A 26,252-nucleotide genomic window follows, 5' to 3' on the forward strand; every position below is an offset into this window, starting at 1 on the left:
TGATTCTCAGATAAGCAAAAACTGACAGAATACCATCTTCAAATACACATTCAAATTCTAAGGGCATCCTTCAGGCAGAAAGAAAGTGACACTTTGGGGAAGGCAATTGTACAAAAAAGGTAATTAATTAAATTTAGGGAGAGTGACCCTTGTTAAAAGACCAGAAACACAGGAAGGAGTAAGAGCAGAGAAGGTGACAATACCTGGGTAAGTCTAAAAATGCTGACTATAATAAGTTCTCAGAGAGACTAGATAGACATAGATATAAAGCCACCCTTATTGAGGGTATGACTAACATGTAAAAAGCTGCACATACATGTATACACTTGATGAGTTTAGGAGTAAGTTTACACCCATGAATCCATCACCACCACCAAAGCCACAGAAATATCCATCACCACTCGAAGTTTCCTCCAATCCCCCCTATATATGTTCTCAAATTCCTGGGCTCAAGCGAGCCTCCCACCTCAGACTCCTGAGTAGCTAGGACTACAGGTGCATGCCATCATGCCCAACTAATTTTTCTTATTTTTATTTTGTAGAGACGAGGTCTCACTATTGCTCAGGCTGGTCTTGAACCCCTGGCCTCAAGTGATCCTCCTGCCTTGGCCTTCCAAAGTGTTAGGATTACAGGCACGGGTCCCCACACCTCGGCCCCTTATATATTTTTAATGGATCCCAATAGCAGCACAGAATTCAAAAAGGGATAAATGGAGTTAAAAAATAGTCTAAGTTTCATACATTTTCCTAGAAAATTAAACGTATCTATAAATACTAGAATTAGTATATCAAGAATGTATGCTGTAATTTTTAGGATGTTGCTAAAATAATAGAAAAAGAGTGTATAACTTTGAAACTGATAATGTGAAAACAAAATTGTTTTTTAAAATACCGTATCAACCCAAATGAAGATGAGAAAAAAGAGAAGAAATGTGTAACAGGTGGAACAAAGAAAAAGTGCATAAGATAGTAGGTGTAAAGCAAGTGTATTACTATGAGATGTACATGGTCTAAAATCAGAGTTGTACAAAAGAAAAATCATGAGCTAAGTATATAATTTAAAATTTTTACAGTAAGTAAATGGAAGCCGGTAGAATTATTTTTAAAAAATATTTTAACTCAATCTTTCTAAAATATCATGTCAACATATATTTAATATTCAAAATTGTTGATGTATCTTACATTCTTTTTTCTTAATAATTCTTCAAGATCTGGTGTGTGGTTCACATTCACAGCACCCCTGAACTTGGCCCAGCCACATTTCAAGTACTCAGGAGAAATGCATGGCTAGCGGCCACCACGTTGGACAATGCAGATCTAAATGACCAGTGACAATTATTGGGCTGGATTTCAATAAACACACACACACACACACACACACACACTTTTTTTAGGTAAAGTGATGCGCCATGAAAAAATACAAAAAAATGTAAAATGAAGAAATATCTAAAATATAATGAAACAGAAAGGTTGAAAGTAAAGTTATAGAGAAAGATGCATCACAGGAAAAATACTGGAGTCCTTCCGTATCTGCAGTTTTGCTTTCCACAGTTTCAGTTACTCATGGTCAACCATACTCCAAAAATATTAAATGGAAAATTCCAGAAATGAACAGTTCATAAGTTTTAAATTGCATACCATTCTGCGTATCGAGATGAAATCTCACAGCTTCCTGCCTAGTCCTGCCTGAGATGTGAACTGTGCCTTTATCCAGTGTCTCCACATTCCATACACTGCCCATCCACTCGTCACTTAGTAGCCACTTCAATTATTAGATAGAAAAAACCTAGTATATATAAGGCTTGATGCTATCCAGTTTCAGGCATCCACTGGAGCTTATCCACAGTTTCGGGCATCCACTGGGGCTCTTGATATGCATCCTCTGCCTAGAAGGCAGAACTTGCCTCCTGTAATCCCAGAAAGCTAATGTAGCCTTATTAATATCTACAAATTAGACTTTGGATCATAAAGCATGACAAGAGATTTCTTTAGTGGCTCATGCCTGCAATCCTAAACCTTTGGGAGGCTGAGGCAGGAGGAACACTTGAGCCCGGGAGTTTGAGACCAGCCTGGGCAACATAGTGAGAACTCTACAAAACATAAAAGAATTAACCCAGCATGGTGATGCATGCCTGTGGTCCCAGCTCCTAGGGAGGCTGAGGTGGGAGGATCACCTGAGCCCAGGAGGTCAATGCTGCAGCGAGCCGTGGTCGCGCCACTGCACCCCAGCCTGGGCAACACAACAAGACCCTGACTCAAAGATGATCACTTCATAAAAATAATAGATTCAACCTACAGGGAGATATACTAATTCAAAAGTTTGACTCTTCTAACAATATGGTCTCAAAATAAATAAAGCAAAATTTGACAGGATTATAAGAATAATAAATCCACAATCACAGTGAGAGATTCTAACATACCTTTCTCAGTCATCAACGGAATGAGCAGTCAAAAAAAGCATGTCAGATTTAGACAAGATGGGGCATGGTGGCTCACACCAATAATCCCAGCACTTTTGGAGGCTGAGGTGGGAGGATCACTTGAGCCCAGGAGTTCAAAACCAACCAAGGCAACATAGCAAGACCCCATCTCTACAAAAATAAAATTATCAGGGTGTGATGGTGCATGCCTATGGTCCCAGCTACCCAGGAGGCTGAGGCAAAGGATTGCTTGAGCCTGGGAGGTCAAGGCTGCAGTGAGCTGTGTCGATGAAAAAAGTCAAACTGTGTAAAATGTTTTAAGAGATTTATTCTGAGCCAAATGTGAGTGACCACGGCCCATGACACAGCCCTCAGGAGGTCCTCAGAACATGTGCCCAAGGTGGTTGGGGTACAGCTTGGTTTTATATGTTTTAGGGAGGCATGAGACATCAAACAAATACATTGGTTTAGTTCAGAAAGGTGGAACAAATCAAAGTGGGGGCTTTCAGGCTATAGGTAAATTTAAATATTTTCTGGTTGACAATTGGTTGAGTTTATCTGAACCCAGTTTACTTGGGATCAATGGAAAGGAATGTTCAGGTTAAGATAAAGAACCAAGTTTTATTGTGCAGAGGAATCTCTCAGATAGCAGATTTCAGAGAGAGCGCAGGTTGTAAAATGTTTCTTGGGCTGGGCGCGGTGGCTCACGCTTGTAATTCCAGCACTTTGGGAGGCCGAGGCGGGTGGATCACGAGGTCAGGAGATGGAGACCACGGTGAAACCCCATCTCTACTAAAAATACAAAAAAATTAGCCGGGTGTGGTGGCGGGCGCCTGTAGTCCCAGCTACTCGGAGAGGCTGAGGCAGGAGAATGGTGTGAACCCGGGAGGCGGAGGTTGCAGTGAGCAGAGGTTGCGCCACTGCACTCCAGCCTGGGCGACAGAGCGAGACTCCATCTCAAAAAAAAAAAAAAAAAAAAATGTTTCTTATGGGACCTAAAAGGGTGCCTGGCTCTTAGCTGATTATCTCCTGGATCTGGAAAGACAGGAAGGAAAACAAAGGGGAAAGGGGATTCTCTATAGAATATGGATTTTTCCCACAAGAGACTTTGCAGGGCAATTTCAAGGTGTGACAAGGAAATATACTTTGGGGATAAATATTATTTTCTTGTCACATAATGTTACACCAGAGTCAGATTGAAAGTCATGATATACAGGGTCAAATGAAACCCATCTGGTAAGAATCTATGGTTTGTAGGACATGACTCCCTAGACCCCCTTAGGTAGGAATTTGGGCAAGATTTTTAAAAAATCAGAGTTTAGTCCTCAGCTGTGATCATACCACTGCACTCCATCTTGGGTGACAGAGCAAGACCCTGTCCCCCACCCCCACCACACCCCCCTAAATAGTAAAGAATAACACAAATACTAAAAGTGACCCAAGCACATATAAAGACTATGCTCACTAACTGCAAAATGCATATTCTTTTCATGAATACAAAAACATTTAAAAGTTGGCTATAGTCTGGGTCATAAAGCAAGTCTCTAAATGTCAAAGAACTGCAAACACAGCAAGGCACACAAGAATGCAGAAAATCAGTAACAAAAAACTATGTAGAGCCTGAACATCAAGCAATACTCCTATAAGATAAACCATGGGTCGAGAGGAAATCACAACAGAAATGAGAACGTAGTTTGAACTGAATGAAAATAATATAGCCAAAATTTTGGATTACGAGCCATGCTTAGAAAGAATATATATCATTAAATATGTACATTAGATAAGAAGAAAAATAGAGTATCAATAAGTGAGAAAAGAAAAGCAAATTCCTTTTGTTTTTCTTTTGGAAAAAATCGACGAACTGGATAAGAAAATAGAATCAAATGGCATGCTCAACTGAGCTGAAGGCTGTTTCTTTGGGGAAAATGAATAAAATTGACACCTCCCTGGCAAGACTAGCCAGAGGAAACACAGAGGGCACAGAAACATGAAAAGGGGCTCAGCATCACCACTCATTTAGGGAAAGGCCATTTCAGGCCACAATGCAATGCCACTGCATGACTACTAGAGAGGCTAAAACTAAAGTAACAGTGACAAGACCAAGTGGTAATAAGAAGTCAGAGATTGAAACCCTCGAAGCAACAGGGCAAGACTGTCTCTAAAAACAAACAAAAAACAATTGAGCAGTAACATAAGATGTATTGCATTGCCTTTCTCTTCTCTACAAGAAAATATTACATATGAAGAGGCAGCCAAAGATTAGACAGCCAAAAGGTATAGAAGAAGTTTTATAGAGGTGGATCAGGCCATTAATTAATAAAAAGACTATGCTTTTTCCCTGGATTCTATAATATTTATTGCATGCAGCCACTTTCTTAAATGTATAATTTATTGTAATTTTTTCTCATTCTAAATATTCACTTAGATTTTTAAAAATTATTTTTCTTTTTAAAATAAATAGAGAGAGGGTCTCACTATGTTGCCCAGGCTAGTTTCAAACTCCTGAGCTCAAGCAATCCTCTTGCTTCAGCCTCCCAAAGTGCTGGGATCACAGTTGTGAGCCACCGTACCCAGCCAAATATTCACTTTCAACGAAAAAGAAGAAGAAACAGCACAGCAAGAAAAAATGTATCTCACAGAAGCCTGAGGAATGTGAGATCGGCTAAAGTGATGAGGCCCAGAGAGATCAGCAAGAGGCTTCAGTCAGGCCCCCACCCTGACCTGCAGCCAGGCCCAGGGTACTTGTTTCAAGGCCTTTTGTTTTTCCTTTACCTGTAGTTTCCAGATTTCCTGGTAAGTTAACCAAAATGTTATCGCAAGCTCCACAATGTGACCCTAGCCTATTGTCTTCATGTTCATAGGATTTCTGATACAAAAAACAATATCCAGTCAATAGCTCCTGTGATTTTAATGAACGAATGTAAATTCTTGGTAAATAACTTAAGAATTTCCCCTTCTTTTTTCCTTTAAAACCTCACTTGTAACTACTGCTAACTGGAGCATCTATTCCGGGAAACTTGAATTTATTTCTCTCTGGCTGCAGTCCTCAAAACTCTACTTACATTAAATTTTGCCTCAGTCTCTTCCTTTAGGTTGACAACAGCCACTTGGTTAAGCAGTCACCACATGACCCCACAGTCCCACTCCCAAGTACCTACCCAAGTGACACGCAGACCAGTGCTTCATGTTGACCTGTACAAAAATAACTAAGTGTGTATGTCTATAACGGTGTTAAATCAAGTTTAGCCTAAAGCTGCCTCCTTACATATTTCAGTTTGGCCTAAAGGTTTTCTGCACACTGTGAACCACAACAAGTGGAGGTGTCAACTCATCATAGCCCACACCTGCGCCAATCACTGAGTTTTTGGCCAATCAAATGTAGCCACTGTTCAAACCATGTTCAAATAAGGCAAACACTGAGCTGCAACCAATCCAGCTGTTTCTGTACCTCGCTTCTCTTTTCTGTATTTCACCTTCCTTTTGCTGTCCATACATTTTCTTCCACCACGTGGCTGCACTGGAGTCTCTCTGAATCTGCTGTGATTCTGGGGGCTGCCCGATTCATGAATTGTTCACTGCTCAATTAAACTCCTTTAAATTTAATTCGGCTTAAGTTTTTCTTTTAACAATGGCAAGAGGGGACGTGCTAGCAGCCCTCGCTCGCTCTTGGCGCCTCCTCTGCCTCGGCGTCCCCTCGGGCAGCGCTTGAGGGGCCTTTCAGCCTGCTGTGGGGGCCCCTCTCTGGGGCTGGCCGAGGCGGGAGCCGGCTCCCTCTGCTTGCAGGGAGGTGTGGAGGGAGAGGCGTGGGGGGGAACTGGGGCTGCGGGCAGTGCTCGCCGGCCAGCGCAAGTTCTGGGTGGGCGTGGGCTGGGGGGCCCGCACTCAGAGCAGCCAGCCAGTGCCTCCAGCCGCAGGCAGTGAGGGGCTTAGCACCTGGGCCAGAAGCTGCGGAGGGTGCACCAGGTCCCCCAGCACTGCCGGCCCGCCAGCGCTACGCTCAAATTCTCATGGGGACTCAGCTGCCTCCACACGGAGCAGGGCTCGGGACCTGCAGCGTGCCATGCCCGAGAGCCCCCACCTCACGCACGGCTGGAGCCTACCCGACAGGTGCCGCCCCCTGCTCCACAGCTCCCAGTCCCATCCACCACCCAAGGGCTGAGGAGTGTGGGCGTGCGGTGCAGCACTGACAGGCACCTCCCCCAGTGGCCCTGGCTGGGGATCCACTAGGCAAAGCCAACTAAGCTCCTGAATCTAGTGGGGTCTTGGAGAACTTTTGTGTCTAGCTAAAGGATTGTAAATGAACCAATCAGCACTCTGTGTCTAGCTCGGGGTTTGTGGACGCACCAATCAGCACTCTGTATCTAGCTAATCTGGGGGACTTGGAGAACTTTTATGTCTAGCTAGAGGATGGTAAATGCACCAATCAGCACTCTGTGTCTTGCTCAGGGATTGGAAACGCACCAATCAGCACTTTGTCTAAACAGACCAATCAGCTCTCTGTAAAATGGACCAATCAGCAGGATGTGGGTGGGGTCAGATAAGGGAATAAAAGCAGGCTGCCAAGCCAGCCAGCGGCAACCCACTGGGGTCCCCTTCCACACTATGGAAGCTTTGTTTTTTCGCTCTTTGTAATAAATCTTGCTACTGCTCACTCTTTGGGTCTGCACTGCGTTTATGAGCTTTAACACTCACCACAAAGGTCTGCAGTTTCACTCCTGAGGCCAGCGAGACCACAAACCCACTGGGAGGAATGAACAGCTCTGTTCATTCGAACGTCCTCCAGACTGGAGGAACAAACAACTCCAGACGCACTGCCTTAAGAGCTGTTAACACTCACCGCAAAGGTCTGCAGCTTCACTCCTGAAGCCAGCGAGACCACGAACCCATCAGAAGGAAGAAACTCCGAACACGTCTGAACATCAGAAGGAACAAACTCTGGACACACCATCTTTAAGAACTGTAACACTCACCATGAGGGTCCGCGGCTTCATTCTTGAAGTCAGTGAGACCAAGAATCCACCAATTCCGGACACAATGGGATTATTCATAATTGTCGAACACTGGAAACAACTCAAATGTCCTTCATCAGGGGAATAAACTATGGTAGCTCCACACAATGAAAATGTATTAAGCAATAAAAAGGAACAAACTCCTGGAACAAACAGATGAATCTCAAATGCATGATGCTAAGTGTCAGACGCCAGACTCAGAAGGCTGCACATTGTGTGATTTCATTGTAAACTAAAAATAAGATCCTAATCCCCCTGAACAGACTGAATGGACCCCCTCCTGGCCAAAAGGACCCCAGAAAAACCTGAAAAACTGTGTGCTTAGCCATAGCAGGAAGGGAAGTCAGACATACCTTGCTACACCCCTCCCTTTTGGAGACACAACTGACCAGCACTAATGTTTAAAAATAGAGACCAGAAGGCTGACAAAACAGACTCTCTATAGCAATGATACCCAATTATAAACAGGACCTAAAGCCAGGCATGGCAAGGCCACACCTGCAGGCCATCAATCTTGCTATGTAGCATCCTTAACTTAAAACATTCCTTTGTGCTGACTCCAAGTTTTAGATAGAGCCTTTAACCAACTGCAAATTACAGAGTCCCTGAATCCACCTATAACCTGTAAGCCTCCTCTTCCAGACATCCCACCTTTTTTGACCTAACCAATGTGTGTTTTCCACGTATTGATTTAGGTCTTTGCTGTAGTTCTTATCTCCCTTAAACATATAAGACTAATCTGACTGCCTCAGGCATACTTTCTCAGGACTCCTTGAGATTGTGTTTCCCTGAGCCATGGTCATGAAACTGACCCAACAGTCCCATAGACAGTTTTTAGGATAAACACAGAAATTGACCCTTCTGGTCTTAAAGCTTGAAACTTTGTTTTATGTGCTTCTTTCCTCAGGAAAGGAAGCCCAGGTCTCTCAAAAAGTATCAAAGAATTAAAACTCACCAGATCATTGCATCCAATGAGACTCCAGGCCCCTCATTCACCATGATTGCTTCCTTACCCCTCCTGAGTTCCTGTTTTCTTACCCGTTGTTACATTTCTTCCCTGCTATCTAAATCCCTAGTTCTAGTCAGTCATGGAGATGGATTTGAGACTGAGCCCCAGTCTCCTCGGCTGCAGCACCCGATTAAAGCCTTCTTCTTTTACAATACTCCTGGTCTCAGTGACTGGCTTTCTGTAGGGTGAGCAGCAGGACCTAGACTGAACCCATGGTGTTTCAGCAACAGATTTTTGTTCCCTGACAAGGAATGCATTGCTCATGGAACGCATTGCTCATGGATCAGCATTGCTGAAGGCCTGAAGTCTCAGAAGCCCTCCTAAACAGCTGCCAGCCCAATTTTGGCTGGAGGTGAGAGTCTCCGTCTCTCTCTGGCCCCACTGCTGCCAGCCCCAGAAGCGTTCCTGATCACCTCAGAAGCACTGTCTTTGAAATTTGACATCTGCATCAAGATAGGTGAGTGTCCTTTGTGGGCCCAAACAGCAGGATCTGCTCCTCTCAATTTGGGAAATTTTTAAAGGAAATTCCGTTTGCAGGTTCAACAAGCCCAACTGACTAAGAGAGGAATGCACCCCAACTGTTTCAGTATGGACACTCCTGAGGGCTTGTTTGTAACTGTGTGTTGTGTGTGTGCCTGGGAAAGTGAGTATCTTTGGTGAGTGCCAGACAGCAGGATCAGCTCTTCTTAATTTGGGAAATTCCAAAGGAATTTTTGTTTGCAGGGTGACCAAGCCCAATTGATGAAGAGAGGAAGCACCCCGACTGCTTCAGTTGGGACACTCACGCTCACGCCTGTAATCCCAGCACCTTGAGAGGCCAAGGTGGGCAGATCACCTGAGGTCAGGAGTTTGAGACCAGCCTGGCCAACATGGTGAAACCCCCAACTACTGAAAATACAAACATTAGCTGGGTGTAGTGGCGTTCGCCTGTAATCTCAGCTACCCAGGAGGCTGAGGCAGGAGAATTGCTGGAACCCAGGGGGCAGAGGCTGCAGCAAGCCAAGATTGTGCCACTGCACTCCAGCCTGGGTGACAGCAAGACTCCATCTCAGAAAAAAAAAAAAAAAAAAAAAAGGACCAGGCATAGTGGCTCATGCCTGTAATCTCAGCACTTTGGGAAGTCAAGGCAGGTGGATTACAAGGTCAGGAGTTCAAGACTAGCCTGGCCAAGATGGCAAAACCCCATCTCTACTAAAAATACAAAAATTAGCCGGGCGTGGTGGCAGGTGCCTGTAATCCTAGCTACTCTGGAGGCCAAGGCAGAGAATCACTTGAACCTGGGAGGTGGAGGTTGCAGTGAGCTGATACTGTGCCACTGCACTCCACCCTAGGTGACAGACTAAGACTCCATCTCAAAAAAAAAAAAAAAAAAAAAAAAAAACTGCCATGGAAACTGCTTTACCTAAAATTTTGGTCCACAGCCTTCACTGGATTACCTATTGAGGCTAACAGAGTTCAGACGTGTAAACAAATTTGTAGACTGGTGAGTTTGTATTGCTATCTCACGGCTAGAGTTCCAAGGTAAAAGCTATTGAATCTTTGTGTGTGTGTGTGTGTGTGTGTGTGTGTATACATGTCTAGATGTGTTTATATATATATACGTTTATTATGTTACAGGTTGAGTCTACCAAGTTGGTTTATAAATAAAAGAGCACTCATAAATTAAGTAAATAAGTCCAAGCAATTTTCAACCATAAATTAAGGTAAATTTGTGAATTGAAATTAAGTAAATTATTTACTTAATTTTCAATTTCATTAATAAATAATTACTTATAATTACTTAATTAATAGAAATATAATTAATAATGAGTTAAGTAATAATTAGTAATAAATAAGTCCAAGCAGTTTTCATGAGATTTAAGTAAATCTTCACTAAACAAACTGGCTTTGAAATTATAGGTAAAATAGGCTGGGCGTGGTGGCTCACGCCTGTAATCCCAGCAATTTGGGAGGCCGAGACGGGCGGATCACAAGGTCAGGAGATCGAGACCATCCTGGCTAACATGGTGAAACCCCGTCTCTACTAAAAATACAAAAAAAAATTAGCCGGGTGTGGTGGCAAGCACCTGTAGTCCCAGCTACTCGGGAGGCTGAGGCAAGAGGATGGCATGAACCTGGGAAGCAGAGCTTGCAGTGAGCCGAGATCGTGCCACTGCACTCCAGCCTGGATAATAGAGCGAGACTCTGTCCCAAAAAAAAAAAAAATTATAGGTAAAATAAAAATAGAAATGTCTTCAGAACTGTCAGCATATATTTTTATCTGGGTTTCATATTTATCTTTGCTAGATATTTTGAGATATCAGGGTTTGGCACAGAAGGTTATAAAACTATAAACCCAGACAAAACAAAATTATCTTTCTACGAATTTTTTCGATAAGTACGACTAATTTAATGTTGTCACTTCAGTGAAAGCAGCTGAATTTTCTGAGTTATTGGTGAAAATACCCATGTAGTTAACTTTATTTATTTATTTATTTTTATTTATTTATTTTTTTTGAGACGGAGTCTCGCTCTGCCATCCAGGCTGGAGTGCAGTGGCGCAATCTCGGCTCACTGCAAGCTCTGCCTCCTGGGTTCACACCATTCTCCTGCCTCAGCCTCTCCGAGTAGCTGGGACTACAGGTGCCCGCCACCACGTCTGGCTAATTTTTTTGTGTTTTTAGTAGAGACGGGGTTTCACCGTGGTCTCAATCTCCTGACCTCGTGATCTGCCCGCCTCGGCCTCCCAAAGTGCTGGGATTACAAGCGTGAGCCACCGTGCCCGGCCGTAGTTAACTTTAAGGTTCTTATTTAGATGAATACCTAATATTCACAGGTTATAAAATGGTTAACAAGGAAATAAATGATACATAAATAATCCAGATAAACTGCTAAAAATAAAATGTATTTATATACATTATATAAGTGCTATAGGTAAACTTTTTGTGTAATTTAAAACCTTATAATTATTTTTAATGTTATGTTCATTAGATACCTAAGTCATTTCCAATTAAGAAAACGTTATGGTATGGGGAAATATGTTTCTAAAAATTGTGAAACTGTTCTCATCTATAAAATGCTAATATCTGATAGTTTGGGATTTCTTGCTTCCTAGGGTTTCACTAAAATGTAAGGTTACTAAGAATAAAAGTTATAGTTAATTATAATTCTGTATATAAAATATACCAAAGAAGACGTGCTGTCAGTGAGAAAAAGAATAATTTTGTCCAACTCAGACGTTATCTAAAGGTTAGTTCAAATTATAGTTAAAAGGTTATTTATGAAACAAAGTAGAAAGGAACCAGTAAGTAGGGGAGAGAGATGTGAAGAAAGTTACAAATGTGAAGATATATATTTGTTAAGGAAGGTTATAAAGAAAAAAATAATTTTTCATGAGAAAGAAATCTTGTACGGTAAATTTTTGTCCTAAAATGATTGGTTACTTAAAAAAGAAAAGAAAATTTAGGACAAAACAGAAAGTCCAAGCATGTCACAGATGGTCTTGTGTAAAGCATATGTAATTTTTTCCTGTTTCTCTGTGTGTCTATCTTCATGCATATGCAGAGAAAATAGAAAGTTGAAAAAGTTTAGATAGTAAAATATTCTTTAAAACCTGATAGAACATTGGAGAAGTTTGGCTAATTAACACTGCTCAAAGTTAAAGGTCTTACTCTTGATGAAGATAAATTAAGAAATATTGTCATTAAATACATTAGCAGTTGAGCAATTCTATTTTTTGTTTGTTTGTTTGTTTCTGTCGCCCAGGCTGGAGTGCAGTGGCACGATCTCGGCTCACTGAAACCTCTGCCTCCCAGGTTCACGCCATCCTCCTGCCTCAGCCTCCTGCGTAGCTGGGACTATAGGCGCCCGCCACCATGCCCGGCTAATTTTTTGTATTTTTTTTTTTAGTAGAGACGAGGTTTCACCATGTGAGCCACGATGGTCTCGATCTCCCGACCTCTTGATCTGCCTGCCTCAGCCTCCCAAAGTGCCAGGATTACAGGTGTGAGCCACCGTGCCTGGCCAGCAATTCTTCTTTGAATAGAGTTAAGCATGAAGCCAGATTTAACATGGAGCCAAATATCACATAAATGCCTGCATTGCTTTGTTTCACACTGTATTTAGTCTTCTGCATAGATAGTACTAGCACTAAGATACTTACTGGTCATGTGCCTGAAGTGAATTTCTTAACTGCATGAAATGTATAGTGGTACTGGCGGCCTTAAAGACGTTAATTTGTATACAAGGAACAAAATATTATGTGTTATTTTAGGCTCTGGGTAATACTGTAGCATCCACAGTCAACTGATAACTGAGTAGGAGAAAGATTTGGGATTGGTATCCTGTTTACTGGTTTTTGCTTTTGATTTTCAGTTATTTGCTCTTTGTTCTCCCTTGTGTTTTACTTATATATACATATATATAAAACCACTGATATTTCTTAGTTTTTTAATAGAAAGCTTGTATTTTGTTCTGTGAATAGTCACTTTATTCCTATGTATTTCTAACAAGTCATAATTTGTTCTGTTTTTCTAGAATTCCTAAGCTACCTTTGTCAAGCCTGCAAAAATTGATAGAGCACACCAGCCAATTAAAATGTGGTTAGTTTTGCTTACCTCGAATGATCTAGAGAAGACTTATTTTTACAAGTTCTGAGCAGAAATAGTACACTATTTGTTACTTGAAAAAGTAGGTGAGAATAAAAATGTTTAAATGGTGTTTATTTCCAAGGTCATTCAATTCAATCAATTTGAGTTGATTTCCAATCTTTCCTTTAGGTAATGAGAAAAAAAACTGTGATGTGGGTACAAAGTTTTAATGTTTTAGGAAAGATTGGCCTTGTCCTTAAAGAAATTATATTAATTGGGATTTTTCTCAAACTAATTTAGTTGTGTTTACCATTATTAAAACTAAGTGACATTCACTTGGATTAAGTAATGATAATAAAAACGTGAGAGTTTCTAGTGATTTTTGATCCTAAGCCATTTATCACTGATGGGCCTTCATGTGTGTACTCGCAACAAAGTATGCACAAGTGTTGCACTGCCTTGAAGATTTTAATGGTGAAAGTTCCCTAATCGGTTGTCAGTACTGTATCTAGAAACCAACCTTGTAAATGTGTGATGATACCCTTTTTAAAATAGCTGGAAAGAAGTTAGACAAAACTTTCAGAACCATGTATTAAGATGGGCGTGCTTGTTCTTACTTTGTCGCTGTGTTGTACAATATTTAAGTGGAAGGAGATTAAAGGAAATTAATATTGAATTTACAAAATTGATGTTTGTGTTTACCATCATTTTAACCCATTTCTCATTTAGGAAAAAAAAAAAAGTGCAGTTCGCTGCCAACACTCGTTTAATTTTACATAAACATGCTCTTTGAAGCTGAAGCAAATCTGATTTTCAATGTAAAAATAAAATAAAAAAACTCTTCTTGGGGTTATTTCTAAATGGAACTTGTCTCTAATCCTAATGTATATAATGTCACATTAGGATTAGAGACGAGTATTCTTGGGGCAAAAAGTAAATGGGTTAAATGATGGAAAGAAAAGTTAGTTGTCTTACTTTGGTAAGTTTAGCATTGGACTTACCACACTTTGATGTTTTCGGTCACAGTTCTGTCCCTAGAGTGCTAGCAACTAGACATATGCAGTGAGCGACCTAACTCTTTAATACAGTGGTTTAAAGTGCTGCAGGCAGTAACTCAAACACCAAATCACAGTGTTTTAATTTGTAACATATTAGAGAGAATGATAGGACTTTCTGCAGTATAAATATCCTATTGAGTAATCCTTATGCTATTAACTTACAGGGCTTTGAATCCTGGGTCTGAAGAAGGCACCAATTCCTGCTACATCTTTATAGTATTGACACCAGTTGAAGCCTCATCTTCAGACCCAGGAGAAGGAGACAATCAAAATGAACTGCTTTCGTGAGACACAGGGCCAGAAATTAAAACTGTTCAACCCCTCTAGGCCCAAAGACTATTGCAGAAGCGGTGGGTGCATGAGATTTTAAGGGCTGATTTTGAGGAATAATATTAGTTGAGAGATTTTCTATAAATTAAACAGTATCAAAAGTGCACTAATGCAAGACCAGTGTCTGGGTCCATGTGTCAGAATAACATGGTTTCCTAGGAGCACTGATCTAGTCCTTAATAGAAAATTGTTGGCCAGGCACGGTGGCTCACGCCTGTAATCCCAGCACTTTGGGAGACCGAGGCGGCTGGATCACAAGGTCAGGAGATCGAGACCATCCTGGCTAACACAGTGAAACCCCGTCTCTACTAAAAATACAAAAAATTAGCCAGGCGTGGTGGCGGGTGCCTGTAGTCCCAGCTACTTGGGAGGCTGAGGCAGGAGAATGGCGTGAACCTGGGAGGCGGAGCTTGCAGTGGGCCGAGATCACGCCACTCACTCCAGCCTGGGCAACAGAGTGAGACTCCATCTCAAAAAAAAAAAGAAAGAAAATTGTGAAAGGTTATAAAAAGTATATAGAAATCGTACCTTATGGTTAAACTGATTAAAATTAGATAGATTTGTTTATAAGGTTTTATTAAAATTAACTTTAACATTAATAATACATACAAAGGTAAAATATGGTTTTCTCTTTCGAAAAAATTGTTCATGTAAGAGATGAGATTTTTGTTTACCTTTTGAGTAAAACTACAGAATAAAAAATAGAGGGAGAGACGGAGACAGATTTAGTTGGTCTCATGCTGTTTTTTGTTTGTTTGTTTTTTTGACACAGAGTCTCACTCTGTCACTCAGGATGGAGTGCAGTGACACAATCTCAGCTCACTGCAACCTCTGCCTCCCGGGTTCAAGCAATTCTCGTGCTTCAGCCTTCCGAGTAGCTGGGAGTACAGGCATGCGCCACTACACCTAGCTAATTTTTGTATTTTTAGTAAAGACAGGGTTTCTCCATGTTGGCCAGGCTGGTCTCAAACTCCTGACCTCAAGTGATCCACCCGCCTTGGCCTCCCGGAGTGCTGGGATGACAGGTCATGCTGCCTTTTGTTTAGGTCTTATTGCTCAGGAAACAATATGCTGTCAAAGAGAAAATGTTTTTGTATTATAATTTTGGCTAAATGACTGTTCTGTAGTAACTTGTGATCCTATTTTATGATATCAAGTGTCTTAAGCCTTTGATATTTGACAGGCTTTTCAACAGCAAAATTTCAAGTTCTAAATTCAGTATTTTTGATCTTAAATTAACTTTTTTTGGCTATTAGGCTTCCTGAAGTCCAAGAAAGACATATTATGCTTATTTGTTATATTAGAATTATCCAGGAAGCATTGTAAATTGTGAGGTGGTATTTAAGTTTCTTTGGGTTGTATTTATATACATGTTATTAATATGTGTTCCAGGATTTATGACATTCTTGAAATTCTAATATGTTTAAATATATGTTGTCAGTAATAGCTAATGATTATTATGTTAAATTGTTGTATGACACAGAAATAACCAAATTTCCTTGTCATCTGTGTCTTTTGATTATGGCTGCCCTAAGACTTTTGTCATGCACAATTGTTGTTTTGCTTTGATCTTTCTCAAAAAAAGTGACTTAAAATCAGCTACCGTCCAGGGCTTGCTTCTTTGGGGGAGTTCCTGAAAAGGACTATTGAATTCAGGTTTCTGATAACTTTGGAGATTGCACCATTGGATGAGAGAGAAAACTTCCACTGCACTAACTGGAAGGCTGATGTGTTCATAAACATTGCTAACCCAATATGACGCAGAGCAGGAGTTGACTGCATGGACTGAGCTAATGGAAGACTGTAATACTTTTTATGTTTTTTTTTTTTTGAAATACTGCTGATTCTTCTTTTGTCTTTCAGAGTCAGGATAATTTTTTTCTTTTGAGCTATTTATAACCTTGAAATATACTTTAAAGTGTACTGAGTAGAGTATACATTTGTAAACAAAAGTTGAGTCATATTTCTCTCTCTGCCTAATTTCTCCAGAATTTTTAAACTATTTGTGAATATGCTTAATTCATGGCAATGTGTTTGTTTGCATATGTTTAATAAGAATCTGTTTTATTTTGTAATGGGACACAGTTGGGGGAACTGGTTATTTTCCCAAGGCTTTGACTGAAATGGCCTTGTGAGAGGTTCCAGCGAAGCCAGTTTAGGACAGCCTATGTGAACCACAGTTCTTGCTGCACTTTGTGTGGGTAATCAGGGCACTAGGAAACTGACACTTATTTTGCAAGTAGGTTGTCCTACTGTAATTGGTCTTTGATGCAAGTGGGGGAATGGAAAGAGAAAGATTGTCTCTTAGAAGAAAACTCTATATTAGATTAACCTTTGATTCCTAAGTGACCACATAGTCACCCATGGTATGGAGCTGCCCGCAACGCCCCTCCTCAGCATGGAGCAGCCAGAAAGATCCACAACCTGATTCCCCATGGTTGAGGAACTGATAAATAAAAATTGGGGGATTGAAACGAGCCTAGTAATCTTACAGAGAATTGTTTCCAGATAAACATAAAAATTGACCCTTCTGGTCTTAAAGTTTGAAACTTGTTTTATCTGAGTTCCTTCCTCAGGAAAGACCTTCAGGCCTCTCAAAAAGCATCAAAGAGCTGAAACTCCTCTCAAAAAGTATCAAAGAACTGAAACTCACCAGACCATGGCATTCAATATGACTCCAGGCCCTTTGTTCACCATGACTGCTTCCTCACCCCTCCCAAGTTCCTGCTTTCTCACACAGTATTACATTTCTTCCTTGATATATAAACCCCTAGTTTTAGTCAGAGGGATGGATTTGAGATTGAGCTCCCATCTCTTCAGCTGCACCTCCCAATTACAGCCTTCTTCCTTGGCAATACTCATTGTCTCAGTGATTGGCTTTCTGTGCAGGAAGCAGAAAGACCTAGAGCGAACCCCTGGTGTTTCAGTAACAGCCACTCATATTGGCTCAGAATAAACCTCTTTAAAATATTTTGCAGAGTTTTTTTTTTTCTGTTGACACCATTAATATGGCATTCTCACAAGGGCAAAATTCTAGGCCAAAATAGATCAGCCACAGTTTGTTGAAGGAGAGAGACATTTATTACAAAGGTCATGGCAATATTTTGGGGGTGATGGAACTGTTTTTATATCCTGACTACAGTAGTAGTTACACAACCCTATAATTGTCAAAAATTTTAGAACTATATATTAAAATGGGTGAATTTTACTGTAAATTATACTGTAATAAAAGGTGGAAAGGCATCTGTATTTGAAAGACTAGGCATGTTCTCCATTTAAAAAGGCACATTTCAAACATTATGTGTACAGTGATCCAGTTTACATATTTAAAAATAAACACGTGCATGTCTTAAATCTAAAGGATATATAACAATTTGCTAGTATCCCTCTGGGGAATAAAATGCAAGGAGGCTTTTATTTTCGTCTATACCCTTATTATTGGTACCATTTTAATCATTAAAAGTAAAAAAGCTACTTGTAGTTAAATAAACTTCCCCAGGACCTAAATATCTTTTTGTCCAGTGGCTTAGACACACACAGCCACTTCGACCCCAGCTGAACACATGGCAGCCCCTCACCTGGAAAAGTCGTGTCTTCATGTACATGGTGCCGTAGCCTTCTCGGTGGCTGAGGTAAAATGTGCCCGTGAAACTGGAGCCATCTGGCCACATGTAGGTACCCAGGCCATGGCAGTGGTCCCGGTAAAACTGCCCATGGTATGACTGTGAGATGGAGAAGTTGGTGAGAAATTGCTGCTCTTCCAGAACCTGACGGGATGCCCTTGAGGCCGAGCCACCATGCCTGGTTGGCAATGAATGGGGACCACTCGGGGCTGTGGCAGAACTCACGGATGCCTGGCATGCAACTATAAGAGTCGGCAACTGAAGCACCCAGAGGGGTTACCAGGCAGTCAGCCTGACAGCCAGGCTCCCTCTCTGTCTTCTCCTCAGGTGGGAGACTGTGGGGAGGCTTAAAACTGCCTAGACATCCTGAGTCAGGAGAGCACGGACTTGCCTTCTCCCTGGTGACCTTGACCTTAGGTTTGGAGGGTCCTGTCCCCACTCAGGAGTCCCAGGCTGCTGAGCTCCCTGCCAGGTTCACAGGTGACAGGCTGGCCCTGGGAGGTTGGCTGTGGGCCCCGGTAGGCACAGGGGAAGACTCTGATTTCTAACTCTTCAGCACTGGCTGGACACATGAGCTCCACAAACAACAGGAGTGAGTGTGTCAGAGCCTGCCCCTCTACCAAGGCCCCCAGAGGGAAAAAGAATGTGACATTTGGCCGGGTGTGGTGGCTCACATCTGTAATCCCAGCACTTTGGGAGGCTGAGGCAGGCGGATCATCTAAGGTCAGGAGTTCAAGACCAGCCTGACCAACATGGTGAAACCCCGTCTCTACTAAAAATACAAAAATTAGCTGGGTGTGGTGGTGCATGCCTGTAATCCCAGCTACTCAGGAGGCTGAGGCAGGAGAATTGCTAGAACCCTGGAGGCAGAGGTTGCAGTGAGCCGAGATCGTGCCATTGCACTCCAGCCTGCGCAACAAGAATGAAATTCCATCTCAAAAAAAAAAAAGAATGTGACATTCATGACAAGGGCTTCCAGCCAGGAGACCCTCATGCTGAGTGCCAGGCACCACCTTTTTCTCAGCAACAGGATGGGCCTGCAGTGCTCACACAGCCATCCATGTTCACAGTCCACCCAAACCTGACCCCGACGTGAAGGGCATGGCAGTTTTCACAACTTAGTGTCCCTTCCCTTTCTTCTGACAACGGATGTCCTCTCCCTACAGAGAGGATTCCCCAAGGGACCCAGCCCCAGTGCCTGGGCCAGGCCTGGCCAACCAGAGGACACCTTACCCCTGCCCCACCCTTGATGCATTTAACCACTTCATGCATCCCCAAGTCAGACCAGCATCCTAATGGGGCCTTTCTCTTTCCCAGGGGTGTGTGATGCCACCCCCAGGGGCTGGGCAGATGGAACAAGGTCAGTCTTAGAAGCCCCTCGTGGAGATGGAGAGAGAGAGGGCCTAGTTAGATCAGAATCCTGGATCCAGCCAGGCCTGAGGCTACCTCACCCCTGGACTTTCCATGGCAAGCGCCAACAGAGGCCTTTCCAGTTTCAGCTGCATTGAATGTGGGCTCAGGACCCAGCCTGGGGGTGCAAAACTTGTTCTCATTTTGTCTTTTAGAACATTCGCTGCCTTCTGCTTAAGCCTAGACACAGGCAATTTCACCAAGGTAAATATACGAGTTGCTATGGTAATTCATAATTTTAAAACGTTCGCCCAGAAAAAGAACTCATCTTCTTATGTCACAGCTTCCCAAACCTCATCCTGGGACAAACCGTAGGTGTGATTTTGGAAGTTGGGAAAGATGCTTTTCTCTGGACATTTCTCAAGGAGGAAAAACTTTAGCCTAGCATTCTTCTTGTTGATGGGCCTAAAAGTTCCTGTCCCATTACTCTTAGGAAAAAGGCCAGCCACCAGAGGCCCTAGGGGAGGAGGCAGAGAAAGTGTGGAAGCAGTTACCTCGCCTGTGGGCCAAGAGAATTTGCCATATCCAAGCTTCATGTTCAACCCAAACTCCCCCTGGTACATGCAACCATCCTGCCACTCCTGCACACCCTGGACGAGCTGGATGTAGGCCTCCCTCAGGTCCTGCACCCTCAGCGGGCCCTCAGATTCCTCCTCTTCCTTCTCAGGGGCTGCTGAAACATCCCTAAAAGGACAGGAGCAGAAGGAGGGAAGAGTGAGATGGCTGCAGTGCCTCCAGTGACTGCTGAGCACAACCCCCAAGCACAACCCAGCATCTCATTTCATCCTACAGCCCCAGGGCAGGTGCTGCTGCATCCCCACTCCATAGGAGAGAAAACCGAGGCACAGAGGGTGCAGCGATTGCCGAAGGCCACACAGGAAGTGGAATGCACAGTAAGGCTGCCAACGGATAGAAGAGATGCTGCCAGGCCCTAGAGGCAGGACCAGTCAGCCTGTCCAGCCCGGGCCTGCTGGCAGCATCTCCAGAGATCGATGGCCCTCTGTCCCACTCCAGCCGCCTGCAGGATGTGGGTGCCCACAGCAGGGTACTCATTCAAGGGCCAGCAGTGCCAGCCCCAAGCTGGACAGAAAGCAGACTGCCCATACATGTGGACCCATGGAAGGTCGGAAGGCAGCTCGAGAGGCAGCCAGCTCATACTAGGGTGGACAGATGGATGGATGCAGGGCTGGGGAGTATGCTGCAACAGGGGGGAGCACAAACCAGGGTAGATTTGCCGTAACTCATAGGGCGTCCACAGACAGATGGGGCGTCAGACCCCCCACAGATGGACGGGGCGTCTCAGACCACCACAGACGGACGGGGCGTCTTAGACCACAAAAGGCGTGGCGCCTCAGACCTCCACAGATGGATGGGGTGTCTCAGACCCCTACAGAAAGACAGCGCATCCCAGACCAACACAGATGGACGGGGTGCCTCAGACCATGAAAGATGGATGGGGCATCTCAGTCCCCCCCCAGACGGACGGAGCATCTGAGACCCCCACAGATGGATGGGGCGTCTCAAAGGGCCTTATGTTCTCAGCTGTGCAGGGCGGCCGTCCCTGGCCAAGGTGCCGGCAGTGTCCCTGCCTAGGGAGGGTCCTCTTCCTGGCCTGTGGAGCCGCCTTCTCATTGGCTCCCCACATGGCAGTGAGAGAGGATGGGGGAACTCTGGGCTCTTCCGCTTCTCATAGGTACACTCATCCCATCATGGGCTCCATCTTCACCACCCCATCTAAACCCAGGCACCTCCCAAAGCCCATTGTTGGGAAAAGGGCTTGTGGGAAAAGGGCTTGTGGGGTGCCTGTATAAACAGGCCATGAAAATATGGGACAATAAGTTGTGGAAAGCCACAAGCGGCCTCTGAGGAGGAAAGCCTCCTAATTGCCATCATGTTCCCATGCCCAGAGTGAGATCCACTCTCTTATCTGTAAACACTGTGTTCAAGGAGAAAGACTCTCCTTTGAAGCACTGGAATGTGGACAGACGTGCAGGCTCCTACTTAAGCCCGCTCCCACTAGCTACTCTCCGATAAGTTAAAGATATGCTGTTTGAGCACAAAGGAGATTCATTTAAACCGCTATTGCTATAGATTACACCTATGACACACTGCCACCCTTTCACTGTTTCACCCTGAACATCTGCTTCTCAGATCTAAGTGTACTCAATAAATAGTGTGGAGACCAGAGCTCTGAGCCTTTTGCAGCCTCCTTTTGCAACTGGCCCCCTGGCTCCCCACCTTTCAACTCTTAACCCGTCTCTTCTCAACCCTTTGTCCCCACCAGACTTTGGGTACTCTACCAAAGACTTTGGGTGGTGTTGAGGCTGGTCCCCAACACCCATCACATAGGGCCAGGGCTGGGACTGAGTTTTGGAGGCCCACAAACAGGGACAAGCACGATGGGGTGACAGGGGGACCTTGTGAGATGCTGCAGTGAGACTCCAGGGCAGCCCCTGGCTCAAAGCAGCCCTTGCTGTGAACAACAGAGCTGTGAAGATGGAGACAACTTGGGAACCCCATCTCGTGAGGGAAATGCTCCCTCCCTCCACTAGGCGGCGACACGGGTGGCAGAGTGTGCAGGCAGGAAGGGACATGAGAAGGTTCCAATTACCATCTATTGTCGTTTTCCTCAGTGGTTGCTGATGCAGTGTTGAGGCTTTCAGATTTCTCCAGAAACTAGTTTCTCAGGGAGTAACACAGTTCAGCGATTTTTACTGCTTGCCTTAAGGAGAATCCCGGCTAACCCTGGGCCCCAGGTCAGGGTCGGACCTCCCTGCTGGAGGGTCCCTCGCACCTTGTGGCGAAGACAGCATAGTTCTTCAGGGACCCCGGCTCCTCGGCAGCAGCGGTCTTGCCCCCCTTCCCCTCTAGCGGGCGTTGGGGGCTGCCAGCCCCAGAGACTTCGTCTTCTAAGCTAAAGGAGGCTTGGTCCCCTTCCATGCCTGTGGTCTTCCAACCTGCAAGCGACGTCAGGACCACACATTTGCCCCCAGGGCTCCCGCCGGGAACTAGGAGGGTGCCCGAGGCCCCGCCCACGGCCCCTGAGCCTCAGAGAACCCAAGCCCCTCCCTGAACCGCGCCGGAGCCTGGGCCGCCACCCACCGGCCCCGGACCACCATCCCTGGGAGTCCTCAGGGAGACCCGTCGGAACCAGGGGTAAACTTCACCCGCGTCCCCAGGTGTCCCTGTCCCTTCGTGGGCGGGAATCACAGCAAGGGCGGTCGCGGCCACATGGCCGGGCCAGGCCCGCATCCACTATCGACAGGAGGCGCCGCTAACAGCGGGTCTCAGCCACGGGCCTCTGAAGCCAGCGCTCGAGGATGGGCTCGGGAGACGCCGCGCCCACCTAACCCCACACCCCCAGCCCCTCGGCCCCTCCCTGGTGTGGGGACCGCGAGCCTGGCCCCCCTCCACGCCGCCCCATGGAGCTCCGGGATCCCCCTAGCCCCGGCTCCCAGAGCCCCTGTCGCGAGACCGCACCAAGCAAGGCTCGAAGAGCTCGCGCCGGACAGCACGGAGACCAACGGGACTGCAGCCACCGCGGACGCCCGCGCTCCCGCCCCGACTGCTAGCCAGCCCTGCGCCTCGGGAGAGCGTCGCGTTACCCTGGAGACAGCCCCGCCCCATGCCCGCTGCCACTCCGCGGCTCCGCCAATCCCCGCGCCAGGACGCACCCGGCCCCGCCTCCGGGCGTGCCCGCCCTCTGTGATTTCAGCGGCTTGGGGCCGACACCCCGCGGGCCTCGGTGCCAGCCTCCCGCTTACCCGGTCAGCCCCTGGGCCGAGTACCCCTGGGAGAGAAAGCGCTAAATTCCCCCAACACTCCCGTGATGGGGGCACGGGGAGCGCCGTGAGACACCTGAGGAAACTGAGGCCCAAGTGTTAATTAACTTGCCCTGATCACCTAGCACGTGCAGCCACGGCTTGCTCAAGCCCTGCCTGATTCCAACCCCGGGCTTTGTTCATTCAGCAAATGTGGAAGGCGCAAGGGGAACTCGAAGCCTGCGGAGGGAACGAGATGAGGGAGGCCACAGGGTTCACCGCAGAGAAGAGGGATTGGCTGTCTTGGACCGAGGGTCTCGGGGAAGGACTGCAGGAGAGAGGATTCCTGATGGGGCTTCACAGGATGCGCAGGAGCTCTCCAGGCTACAGAGCGCATTTCAGAAACTGGACTGGAATGTACAGAGGCACCATGGTGGGAAACAGCTGGGCCTTCCTGCAAAGAGGGGAGAGGGTCTTGGAGGTGCAGGGCTTGCGTTTCTCAACCCAGACTGCCTCTGAGAACAGGGCAGGGGGTGTGAAGAGCCGATGCCCCGGCCCTCCCCACTGGCTAGCTTTCCGGGGACTAAGGCTGGGCCAGGATTCTGGGGTTCTAGGGGCACTGCCTCCACACTCCAGTGCCTGCCTCTTGAGTTCACTTCTCTCTAAAAATCTCATTTTATACCACGACCCAGTACAAACCACTCAGAAAAATGTTTCATTAAAAGTTCACCATACTACATGCATGCACTCTAATATTTTCATGTAGTCTATTATTTCTCTAAAAACTAAAATGCTGATCATGACCCACAGAATTGATTTCACAACCCACATTAGTTGTGAATTACAACTTGCTAAGGAGTCAGAACCAACATGTAGAAACCGCCTGTTCTTAGCAAGCACATTCTGGTTACACTGTGGGGGACTACCACCAAGTCCAGGAGACAGAGGCTGGCCCAGACTAAGTGTGGCAATGAGATGCAGAGACACTTAGGATGAATTGGTTCCCAATCCATTACCTCAGTCGGGGGGGAGCATGATGGTTCAAGTAGCAGGCTTTGGAGCAGAAAACCCACCTCAACCATCCTCCAACCATAAAGGGTGATGATTCATGAAATAGTCCAGGAGGGGGAGGGACTTCAGGTTTTGTTTGATTCATTTCAGTGGCCCAACAGTGGCATCAAGGACCTCGGCTCTCCTCCCATCTCCTCTGCTTTCATCCAAGGCTGGCTTCCCCTTATGGCCATGAGAGAACAGAGGAGCCTTCCAAAGTGCTCTCTCCTTCATGGCTTATTAGACACCAAGCTCATTCCCAGAGCAGTCACGGGAGTGTGGCCTTCACTTTTGGCCAGAGACAGGGCCAACTCCTAGAAGGTGGAGGGAGACAGTGCCCCAACCTAATCAATGGCTCCCATGAACGCCGGGGAAAAACAGGGAATTCCACTCCTCCATCCTAGAAAAGTTGGAGTCCTTCCTTAGGGTGGAGGAAGTGGGAAACAGATGCTGGTTAAGACCTCCACGGAGGTGATGTCTGGAGCTGCAACCAGTGAAGCCCTGGCTGCAGACATATTTGAGTAGCTCAATAGTGAACCCCGGGCTGCAATAAAGATCTGACAGTTACCAATGCTAGATGGCTGATGGACAAAGCAATGACGATAACCCAGAGAGAGACTGTATACAACTGAAACTTCAATTGCTAAATGTCTGCAGGGCTGAGACAGTTGCTTTTCACTGTATCCATTGCCTGAAAATTACCAGACGTCAGAAAAATTACCAGACGTCAGAAAAATTGAAGGGGTCTTAAATGGCAATTTCATGGACATTAAGTGATATTAAATTTTTTAAAGTTACAATGCTGACTCCAATAAATTACTTAGAAACAGCAAAAGGAATAGTGACGTCTATGAAAAAGTCATGAAAATAGAAATCAGTTTTATTTTATGAGCCATGTGTTATAATACACAGAAAAAAATGCACCAATTACAAAGCGGGTCACAAAAAGGAATAAACGTAATGCCGACAACGCAGTCACTAGGGAAAGGCGGAAGACACGGGAACCACACAGCCCGCCGTCCACGTGCACCGGGCAGCCACGGGGCCCTAGCCGAACCACGGGGACGCGAAGTGGGCAGGCCCGGCCAAGCCACGCCTCCGCGCCAGGCGCCGCAGTAGAGCGGGCAGGAAGCTGCGCGCAAGCGCCACAGGCGCAAGCCAATGCCACAGGCCACCGGGGTAGGGAGGACGGCGCCCAGGGAGGACGGCGCCCGGGGACAGAGAACAGGGGACGCAGAGCGGTCCAAGGACCCGGCGCCCTGGTGAGGCCGAAGCCTCCCGCCATGCCCCGGCCCCAACGAGGCCCAAGCCCCCTGCCCCGGCCCGGCGCCCGCGGGAGACCCAAGCCCCGGCCTGGTCCACCTCGAAGGCCTCTAGGACCCGGGGGCGCCCGGCGGCCCGCCCGGCTCCCACAAATAGACTCCTGGGAGGGCGCCTGAGCCCCCAAAATAATCCTCAGGGCCCAAAAACAGACTCTTCGGCGGGCGCCATGGGACCGGCAGAAGCTGGGCGCCGCGGGGCCGCCTCGCCCGTACCTCCGCCATTCGTGCGCGTCGCGCCCTCACTCTTCCTCGGGAGCGCACGAGCCGCGGGCGCGGAGGAGCAGCTGGCGCGCGCGGGAGTCACGCTGTGCGTCAACGTCTCCCGCCAGCAGCCCGGCCCGCGCGCGCCCGGCGTGGCAGAGCTGCGCGTGCCCGTGTTCGACGACCCGGCTGAGGACCTGCTGGCGCACCTGGAGCCCACGTGCGCCGCCATGGAGGCCGCGGTGCGCGCCGGCGGCGCCTGCCTAGTCTACTGCAAGAACGGCCGCAGTCGCTCAGCCGCCGTCTGCACCGCCTACCTCATGCGGCATCGCGGCCTCAGCTTGGCGCAGGCCTTCCAGGTGGGCGGGCCTTTAGGGGGCCGGTGTTTCGAGAGGGGCGTGTCTTCCGGGGACGGGTTTTCCGGGCGGGGCCGGCTTCGGGATTGGGAGAGGTACTTCCGGGAGGGGCGGGTCTCTCTCGTAAGGGCGGGC

General features: G+C 46.2%; 1 protein-coding gene across 21 annotated transcripts in view; it reads right to left on the reverse strand.

Annotated features, from left to right (window-relative positions):
* Positions 1–26,251, reverse strand: part of ANKMY1 (ankyrin repeat and MYND domain containing 1) — a 96,923-nt gene extending 70,672 nt beyond the window's left edge. For 13 of the 21 annotated variants that reach the window (XM_063645324.1, XM_055291187.2, XM_063645330.1 and 10 more), the window contains exons 1-4: positions 25,774–26,251; positions 22,222–22,384; positions 19,922–20,111; positions 17,973–18,116 (exon numbers count right to left, since the gene is read on the reverse strand). In XM_063645324.1, the coding sequence (XP_063501394.1) occupies positions 17,973–18,116; positions 19,922–20,111; positions 22,222–22,384; positions 25,774–25,993 (717 nt within the window). In that variant the 5' untranslated portion in view covers positions 25,994–26,251. The other 8 variants (XM_055291188.2, XM_063645328.1, XM_063645331.1 and 5 more) reach the window with 6 other exon arrangements.
* Position 26,252: the final 1 nt, after the last annotated feature.

The sequence above is a fragment of the Symphalangus syndactylus genome, chromosome 8, assembly GCF_028878055.3.
Source record: "Symphalangus syndactylus isolate Jambi chromosome 8, NHGRI_mSymSyn1-v2.1_pri, whole genome shotgun sequence".
In the NCBI taxonomy this organism is placed as follows: Eukaryota; Metazoa; Chordata; class Mammalia; order Primates; family Hylobatidae; genus Symphalangus; species Symphalangus syndactylus.